Here is a 9,556-nt window from a genome sequence, read left to right as displayed (position 1 = left end):
GCGCTTGCATGTGGGTTCTTGGGCGTCGTCGCGAGGGCGTTTGCATGTGGATTCTTGGGCGTCGTCGCGAGGGCGTTTGCATGTGGATTCTTGGGCGTCGTCGCGAGGGCGCTTGCATGTGAGTTCTTGGGCGTCGTCGCGAGGGCGCTTGCATGTGGGTTCTTGGCCGTCGTCGCGAGGGCGTTTGCATGTGGATTCTTGGGCGTCGTCGCGAGGGCGTTTGCATGTGAGTTCTTGGGCGTCGTCGCGAGGGCGTTTGCATGTGGGTTCTTGGGCGTCGTCGCGAGGGCGTTTGCATGTGGATTCTTGGGCGTCGTCGCGAGGGCGTTTGCATGTGGATTCTTGGGCGTCGTCGCGAGGGCGCTTGCATGTGGATTCTTGGGCGTCGTCGCGAGGGCGTTTGCATGTGGATTCTTGGGCGTCGTCGCGAGGGCGCTTGCATGTGGGTTCTTGGGCGTCGTCGCGAGGGCGTTTGCATGTGGATTCTTGGGCGTCGTCGCGAGGGCGTTTGCATGTGGATTCTTGGGCGTCGTCGCGAGGGCGTTTGCATGTGGGTTCATGGGCGTCGTCGCGAGGGCGTTTGCATGTGGGTTCATGGGCGTCGTCGCGAGGGCGTTTGCATGTGAGTTCTTGGGCGTCGTCGCGAGGGCGCTTGCATGTGAGTTCTTGGGCGTCGTGGCGAGGGCGTTTGCATGTGGGTTCTTGGGCGTCGTCGCGAGGGCGTTTGCATGTGAGTTCTTGGGCGTCGTGGCGAGGGCGCTTGCATGTGGGTTCTTGGGCGTCGTCGCGAGGGCGCTTGCATGTGGGTTCTTGGGCGTCGTCGCGAGGGCGTTTGCATGTGGATTCTTGGGCGTCGTCGCGAGGGCGTTTGCATGTGGGTTCTTGGGCGTCGTCGCGAGGGCGTTTGCATGTGGATTCTTGGGCGTCGTCGCGAGGGCGTTTGCATGTGGATTCTTGGGCGTCGTCGCGAGGGCGTTTGCATGTGGATTCTTGGGCGTCGTCGCGAGGGCGCTTGCATGTGGATTCTTGGGCGTCGTGGCGAGGGCGTTTGCATGTGGGTTCTTGGGCGTCGTGGCGAGGGCGTTTGCATGTGGGTTCTTGGGCGTCGTCGCGAGGGCGTTTGCATGTGGATTCTTGGGCGTCGTCGCGAGGGCGTTTGCATGTGGGTTCTTGGCCGTCGTCGCGAGGGCGTTTGCATGTGGATTCTTGGGCGTCGTCGCGAGGGCGTTTGCATGTGGATTCTTGGGCGTCGTCGCGAGGGCGTTTGCATTTGGGACATGGGCGTCGTCGCGAGGGCGTTTGCATGTGAGTTCTTGGGCGTCGTCGCGAGGGCGTTTGCATGTGGATTCTTGGGCGTCGTCGCGAGGGCGCTTGCATGTGGATTCTTGGGCGTCGTCGCGAGGGCGTTTGCATGTGGGTTCATGGGCGTCGTCGCGAGGGCGTTTGCATGTGGGTTCATGGGCGTCGTCGCGAGGGCGTTTGCATGTGAGTTCTTGGGCGTCGTCGCGAGGGCGCTTGCATGTGAGTTCTTGGGCGTCGTCGCGAGGGCGTTTGCATGTGGGTTCTTGGGCGTCGTCGCGAGGGCGTTTGCATGTGAGTTCTTGGGCGTCGTGGCGAGGGCGTTTGCATGTGGATTCTTGGGCGTCGTCGCGAGGGCGCTTGCATGTGAGTTCTTGGGCGTCGTCGCGAGGGCGTTTGCATGTGGGTTCATGGGCGTCGTCGCGAGGGCGTTTGCATGTGGATTCTTGGGCGTCGTCGCGAGGGCGTTTGCATGTGGATTCTTGGGCGTCGTGGCGAGGGCGCTTGCATGTGGATTCTTGGGCGTCGTCGCGAGGGCGTTTGCATGTGGGTTCATGGGCGTCGTCGCGAGGGCGTTTGCATGTGGGTTCATGGGCGTCGTCGCGAGGGCGTTTGCATGTGAGTTCTTGGGCGTCGTCGCGAGGGCGCTTGCATGTGAGTTCTTGGGCGTCGTGGCGAGGGCGTTTGCATGTGGGTTCTTGGGCGTCGTCGCGAGGGCGTTTGCATGTGAGTTCTTGGGCGTCGTGGCGAGGGCGCTTGCATGTGGGTTCTTGGGCGTCGTCGCGAGGGCGCTTGCATGTGGGTTCTTGGGCGTCGTCGCGAGGGCGTTTGCATGTGGATTCTTGGGCGTCGTCGCGAGGGCGTTTGCATGTGGGTTCTTGGGCGTCGTCGCGAGGGCGTTTGCATGTGGATTCTTGGGCGTCGTCGCGAGGGCGTTTGCATGTGGATTCTTGGGCGTCGTCGCGAGGGCGTTTGCATGTGGGTTCTTGGGCGTCGTCGCGAGGGCGTTTGCATGTGGATTCTTGGGCGTCGTCGCGAGGGCGTTTGCATGTGGGTTCTTGGCCGTCGTCGCGAGGGCGTTTGCATGTGGATTCTTGGGCGTCGTCGCGAGGGCGTTTGCATGTGGATTCTTGGGCGTCGTCGCGAGGGCGTTTGCATTTGGGACATGGGCGTCGTCGCGAGGGCGTTTGCATGTGAGTTCTTGGGCGTCGTCGCGAGGGCGTTTGCATGTGGGTTCATGGGCGTCGTCGCGAGGGCGTTTGCATGTGGGTTCTTGGGCGTCGTCGCGAGGGCGTTTGCATGTGGGTTCTTGGGCGTCGTCGCGAGGGCGTTTGCATGTGGATTCTTGGGCGTCGTCGCGAGGGCGTTTGCATGTGGGTTCTTGGGCGTCGTCGCGAGGGCGTTTGCATGTGGATTCTTGGGCGTCGTCGCGAGGGCGTTTGCATGTGGATTCTTGGGCGTCGTCGCGAGGGCGTTTGCATGTGGATTCTTGGGCGTCGTCGCGAGGGCGCTTGCATGTGGATTCTTGGGCGTCGTGGCGAGGGCGTTTGCATGTGGGTTCTTGGGCGTCGTCGCGAGGGCGTTTGCATGTGGATTCTTGGGCGTCGTCGCGAGGGCGTTTGCATGTGGGTTCTTGGCCGTCGTCGCGAGGGCGTTTGCATGTGGATTCTTGGGCGTCGTCGCGAGGGCGTTTGCATGTGGATTCTTGGGCGTCGTCGCGAGGGCGTTTGCATTTGGGACATGGGCGTCGTCGCGAGGGCGTTTGCATGTGAGTTCTTGGGCGTCGTCGCGAGGGCGTTTGCATGTGGGTTCATGGGCGTCGTCGCGAGGGCGTTTGCATGTGGGTTCTTGGGCGTCGTCGCGAGGGCGTTTGCATGTGGATTCTTGGGCGTCGTCGCGAGGGCGCTTGCATGTGGGTTCTTGGGCGTCGTCGCGAGGGCGCTTGCATGTGGATTCTTGGGCGTCGTCGCGAGGGCGTTTGCATGTGGGTTCTTGGGCGTCGTCGCGAGGGCGTTTGCATGTGGATTCTTGGGCGTCGTCGCGAGGGCGTTTGCATGTGGATTCTTGGGCGTCGTCGCGAGGGCGCTTGCATGTGGATTCTTGGGCGTCGTCGCGAGGGCGTTTGCATGTGGATTCTTGGGCGTCGTCGCGAGGGCGTTTGCATGTGGATTCTTGGGCGTCGTCGCGAGGGCGCTTGCATGTGGATTCTTGGGCGTCGTCGCGAGGGCGCTTGCATGTGGATTCTTGGGCGTCGTCGCGAGGGCGCTTGCATGTGGATTCTTGGGCGTCGTCGCGAGGGCGTTTGCATGTGGATTCTTGGGCGTCGTCGCGAGGGCGCTTGCATGTGGATTCTTGGGCGTCGTCGCGAGGGCGTTTGCATGTGGATTCTTGGGCGTCGTCGCGAGGGCGCTTGCATGTGGATTCTTGGGCGTCGTCGCGAGGGCGTTTGCATGTGGATTCTTGGGCGTCGTCGCGAGGGCGCTTGCATGTGGATTCTTGGGCGTCGTCGCGAGGGCGTTTGCATGTGGATTCTTGGGCGTCGTCGCGAGGGCGCTTGCATGTGGATTCTTGGGCGTCGTCGCGAGGGCGTTTGCATGTGGATTCTTGGGCGTCGTCGCGAGGGCGCTTGCATGTGGATTCTTGGGCGTCGTCGCGAGGGCGTTTGCATGTGGATTCTTGGGCGTCGTCGCGAGGGCGCTTGCATGTGGATTCTTGGGCGTCGTCGCGAGGGCGTTTGCATGTGGATTCTTGGGCGTCGTCGCGAGGGCGCTTGCATGTGGATTCTTGGGCGTCGTCGCGAGGGCGCTTGCATGTGGATTCTTGGGCGTCGTCGCGAGGGCGTTTGCATGTGGATTCTTGGGCGTCGTCGCGAGGGCGTTTGCATGTGGATTCTTGGGCGTCGTGGCGAGGGCGCTTGCATGTGGATTCTTGGGCGTCGTCGCGAGGGTGTTTGCATGTGGATTCTTGGGCGTCGTGGCGAGGGCGCTTGCATGTGGATTCTTGGGCGTCGTCGCGAGGGCGTTTGCATGTGGATTCTTGGGCGTCGTCGCGAGGGCGTTTGCATGTGGATTCTTGGGCGTCGTGGCGAGGGCGCTTGCATGTGGATTCTTGGGCGTCGTCGCGAGGGCGTTTGCATGTGGATTCTTGGGCGTCGTCGCGAGGGCGTTTGCATGTGGATTCTTGGGCGTCGTCGCGAGGGCGCTTGCATGTGGATTCTTGGGCGTCGTCGCGAGGGCGTTTGCATGTGGGTTCTTGGGCGTCGTCGCGAGGGCGTTTGCATGTGGATTCTTGGGCGTCGTCGCGAGGGCGCTTGCATGTGGATTCTTGGGCGTCGTCGCGAGGGCGTTTGCATGTGGATTCTTGGGCGTCGTCGCGAGGGCGCTTGCATGTGGATTCTTGGGCGTCGTCGCGAGGGCGCTTGCATGTGGATTCTTGGGCGTCGTGGCGAGGGCGCTTGCATGTGGATTCTTGGGCGTCGTCGCGAGGGCGCTTGCATGTGGATTCTTGGGCGTCGTCGCGAGGGCGCTTGCATGTGGATTCTTGGGCGTCGTCGCGAGGGCGCTTGCATGTGGATTCTTGGGCGTCGTCGCGAGGGCGTTTGCATGTGGATTCTTGGGCGTCGTCGCGAGGGCGCTTGCATGTGGATTCTTGGGCGTCGTCGCGAGGGCGCTTGCATGTGGATTCTTGGGCGTCGTCGCGAGGGCGTTTGCATGTGGATTCTTGGGCGTCGTCGCGAGGGCGCTTGCATGTGGGTTCTTGGGCGTCGTCGCGAGGGCGCTTGCATGTGGATTCTTGGGCGTCGTGGCGAGGGCGTTTGCATGTGGATTCTTGGGCGTCGTCGCGAGGGCGTTTGCATGTGGATTCTTGGGCGTCGTGGCGAGGGCGCTTGCATGTGGATTCTTGGGCGTCGTCGCGAGGGCGCTTGCATGTGGATTCTTGGGCGTCGTCGCGAGGGCGTTTGCATGTGGATTCTTGGGCGTCGTCGCGAGGGCGCTTGCATGTGGATTCTTGGGCGTCGTCGCGAGGGCGCTTGCATGTGGATTCTTGGGCGTCGTCGCGAGGGCGTTTGCATGTGAGTTCTTGGGCGTCGTCGCGAGGGCGTTTGCATGTGAGTTCTTGGGCGTCGTCGCGAGGGCGTTTGCATGTGGATTCTTGGGCGTCGTCGCGAGGGCGTTTGCATGTGGATTCTTGGGCGTCGTCGCGAGGGCGTTTGCATGTGGATTCTTGGGCGTCGTCGCGAGGGCGTTTGCATGTGAGTTCTTGGGCGTCGTCGCGAGGGCGTTTGCATGTGGGTTCATGGGCGTCGTCGCGAGGGCGCTTGCATGTGAGTTCTTGGGCGTCGTCGCGAGGGCGTTTGCATGTGGATTCTTGGGCGTCGTCGCGAGGGCGCTTGCATGTGGGTTCATGGGCGTCGTCGCGAGGGCGTTTGCATGTGGGTTCATGGGCGTCGTCGCGAGGGCGTTTGCATGTGAGTTCTTGGGCGTCGTCGCGAGGGCGCTTGCATGTGAGTTCTTGGGCGTCGTCGCGAGGGCGTTTGCATGTGAGTTCTTGGGCGTCGTCGCGAGGGCGTTTGCATGTGGATTCTTGGGCGTCGTCGCGAGGGCGTTTGCATGTGAGTTCTTGGGCGTCGTCGCGAGGGCGTTTGCATGTGGGTTCATGGGCGTCGTCGCGAGGGCGTTTGCATGTGGGTTCATGGGCGTCGTCGCGAGGGCGTTTGCATGTGGATTCTTGGGCGTCGTCGCGAGGGCGCTTGCATGATGGTTCTTGGGCGTCGTCGCGAGGGCGCTTGCATGTGAGTTCTTGGGCGTCGTCGCGAGGGCGTTTGCATGTGGGTTCTTGGGCGTCGTCGCGAGGGCGTTTGCATGTGGATTCTTGGGCGTCGTCGCGAGGGCGTTTGCATGTGGGTTCTTGGGCGTCGTCGCGAGGGCGCTTGCATGTGGGTTCTTGGGCGTCGTGGCGAGGGCGTTTGCATGTGGGTTCTTGGGCGTCGTCGCGAGGGCGTTTGCATGTGGGTTCTTGGGCGTCGTCGCGAGGGCGTTTGCATGTGGGTTCTTGGGCGTCGTCGCGAGGGCGTTTGCATGTGGATTCTTGGGCGTCGTCGCGAGGGCGTTTGCATGTGGATTCTTGGGCGTCGTCGCGAGGGCGCTTGCATGTGAGTTCTTGGGCGTCGTCGCGAGGGCGCTTGCATGTGAGTTCTTGGGCGTCGTCGCGAGGGCGTTTGCATGTGGATTCTTGGGCGTCGTCGCGAGGGCGCTTGCATGTGAGTTCTTGGGCGTCGTCGCGAGGGCGTTTGCATGTGGATTCTTGGGCGTCGTCGCGAGGGCGTTTGCATGTGGATTCTTGGGCGTCGTCGCGAGGGCGTTTGCATGTGGATTCTTGGGCGTCGTCGCGAGGGCGCTTGCATGTGAGTTCTTGGGCGTCGTCGCGAGGGCGCTTGCATGTGAGTTCTTGGGCGTCGTGGCGAGGGCGTTTGCATGTGGGTTCTTGGGCGTCGTCGCGAGGGCGTTTGCATGTGGATTCTTGGGCGTCGTCGCGAGGGCGTTTGCATGTGGATTCTTGGGCGTCGTCGCGAGGGCGTTTGCATGTGGATTCTTGGGCGTCGTCGCGAGGGCGCTTGCATGTGGGTTCTTGGGCGTCGTCGCGAGGGCGTTTGCATGTGAGTTCTTGGGCGTCGTCGCGAGGGCGTTTGCATGTGGGTTCTTGGGCGTCGTCGCGAGGGCGCTTGCATGTGAGTTCTTGGGCGTCGTCGCGAGGGCGTTTGCATGTGGATTCTTGGGCGTCGTCGCGAGGGCGCTTGCATGTGGGTTCTTGGGCGTCGTCGCGAGAGCGTTTGCATTTGGGTTCTTGGGCGTTGTCGCGAGGGCGCTTGCATGTGGGTTCTTGGGCGTCGTCGCGAGGGCGTTTGCATGTGAGTTCTTGGGCGTCGTCGCGAGGGCGTTTGCATGTGGGTTCTTGGGCGTCGTCGCGAGGGCGCTTGCATGTGGATTCTTGGGCGTCGTCGCGAGAGCGTTTGCATGTGGGTTCATGGGCGTCGTCGCGAGGGCGCTTGCATGTGGGTTCTTGGGCGTCGTCGCGAGGGCGCTTGCATGTGGGTTCTTGGGCGTCGTCGCGAGGGCGTTTGCATGTGGGTTCATGGGCGTCGTCGCGAGGGCGTTTGCATGTGGGTTCTTGGTCGTCGTCGCGAGGGAGCTTGCATGTGGGTTCTTGGGCGTCGTCGCGAGGGCGTTTGCATGTGGGTTCATGGGCGTCGTCACGAGGGCGCTTGCATGTGGGTTCTTGGGCGTCGTGGCGAGGGCGCTTGCATGTGGGTTCATGGGCGTCGTCGCGAGGGCGCTTGCATGTGGGTTCTTGGGCGTCGTCGCGAGGGCGCTTGCATGTGGGTTCTTGGGCGTCGTCGCGAGGGTGCTTGCTTGTGGGTTCTTGGGCATCCTCGCGAGGGCGTTTGCATGTGGGTTCTTGGGCGTCGTGGCGAGGGCGCTTGCATGTGGGTTCTTGGGCGTCGTCGCGAGGGCGTTTGCATGTGGGTTCTTGGGCGTCGTCGCGAGGGCGCTTGCATGTGGGTTCTTGGGCGTCGTCGCGAGGGCGTTTGCATGTGGGTTCTTGGTCGTCGTCGCGAGGGCGCTTGCATGTGGGTTCTTGGGCATCCTCGCGAGGGCGTTTGCATGTGGGTTCTTGGGCGTCGTGGCGAGGGCGCTTGCATGTGGGTTCTTGGGCGTCGTCGCGAGGGCGTTTGCATTTGGGACATGGGCGTCGTCGCGAGGGCGTTTGCATGTGGGTTCTTGGGCGTCGTCGCGAGGGCGCTTGCATGTGGGTTCTTGGGCGTCGTCGCGAGGGCGCTTGCATGTGGGTTCTTGGGCGTCGTCGCGAGGGCGCTTGCATGTGGGTTCTTGGCCGTCGTCGCGAGGGCGCTTGCATGTGGGTTCTTGGGCGTCGTCGCGAGGGCGCTTGCATGTGGATTCTTGGGCGTCGTCGCGAGAGCGTTTGCATTTGGGTTCTTGGGCGTTGTCGCGAGGGCGTTTGCATGTGAGTTCTTGGGCGTCGTGGCGAGGGCGCTTGCATGTGGGTTCATGGGCGTCGTCGCGAGGGCGCTTGCATGTGAGTTCATGGGCGTCGTCGCGAGGGCGTTTGCATGTGGGTTCTTGGGCGTCGCCGCGAGGGCGCTTGCATGTGGGTTCTTGGGCGTCATCGCGAGGGCGCTTGCATGTGAGTTCATGGGCGTCCTCGCGAGGGCGTTTGCATGTGGGTTCGTGGCCGTCCTCGCGAGGGCGCTTGCTTGCACGTGCAACGTGGGTCACGAAGCAAGGCATTGTGACGCCCACGAGCCGGCGGGCGCCCAATTGCCAAGGGCGCTCCTCGTGACCTCCCAGCGCACGGGACCCATGCGCTGATTTAAGACAGCGCGGGACAAGACGGGAACCCGGTGGGAAGCGGGTCAGGGCGGAGCGTTCCTGCTGGGTCAGCCTCCTGTGCGCCGGCGAGGATTTTAAGATTTACTTTTAATTCCATTTGTTACAATGGATATTCTTTGCTGTGACATACTGTCTGTTTTATTTTGCCCAAATCTCCCCCTGTGTGCAAGGAGTGGCCGGGGTTACCACTCACTGGCCGGGCGTGGGATTGAACGCAGGTCCGCAAGATTGCTAGACCAGCACCTTACCGCTGCGCCAGCACAGCGGTAAGTCGAGGATGGCGGCGACTGTGCTCTGCCGACGCGGTTGGAGGTGTCTTTCTCCTTCATCTCCTCCTGATCCTTCTTCTTCTTGTTCATCTCCATCTACTCCTCCTTCCTCGACTTCTCCTCCCCCTTCCTCGCCTTCTACTCCTTACTCACTTTCTACTCCTCCTTCCTAGCTTTCCATGCGCGTGTGTGTTTTTGTATGTATGTTCGTGCAAGCGTGTGTGTGCTGGGAGAGGTGTTTTCGTGTGTAGTTGTGTGTGTGTATGTAAATGCGTGTGAGTGAGTCTGTGTGTGTATCTGGGTGTTTTTATGTGTATGAGCGTTCGTGTGCGTGTGTGTGTGTGTATGTTCGTGTGACCGTGTGTGTAGGGAGGTGTTTTCGAATGTACGGATATATAAATATATGTGTGTGTGTTATGTGTGTTATGTGTGTATATATATGCATATATATATATATATATATATATATATATATATATATATATATATATATATATATATATATATATATATATATATATATGTATATATATATATATATATATATATATATATATATATATATATATATATATATAT

General features: G+C 61.2%; 1 protein-coding gene across 1 annotated transcript in view; it reads right to left on the bottom strand.

The window, feature by feature from the left end:
• LOC113828397 (uncharacterized transmembrane protein DDB_G0289901-like) overlaps positions 1-9,067 on the bottom strand; it is a 17,528-nt gene extending 8,461 nt beyond the window's left edge. The window contains exons 1-6 of the mRNA XM_070128589.1: positions 8,952-9,067; positions 8,461-8,763; positions 8,213-8,351; positions 7,638-7,790; positions 7,422-7,574; positions 7,062-7,214 (exon numbers count right to left, since the gene is read on the bottom strand). Coding sequence (XP_069984690.1) covers positions 7,062-7,214; positions 7,422-7,574; positions 7,638-7,790; positions 8,213-8,351; positions 8,461-8,763; positions 8,952-9,067 — 1,017 coding nt within the window. The remainder of the gene's footprint in view (positions 1-7,061; positions 7,215-7,421; positions 7,575-7,637; positions 7,791-8,212; positions 8,352-8,460; positions 8,764-8,951) is intronic.
• Positions 9,068-9,556: the final 489 nt, after the last annotated feature.

The sequence above is a fragment of the Penaeus vannamei genome, chromosome 13 (genome assembly GCF_042767895.1).
Source record: "Penaeus vannamei isolate JL-2024 chromosome 13, ASM4276789v1, whole genome shotgun sequence".
NCBI classification, from domain to species: domain Eukaryota; kingdom Metazoa; phylum Arthropoda; class Malacostraca; order Decapoda; family Penaeidae; genus Penaeus; species Penaeus vannamei.
This window is presented reverse-complemented; position numbering and strand designations above follow the sequence as displayed.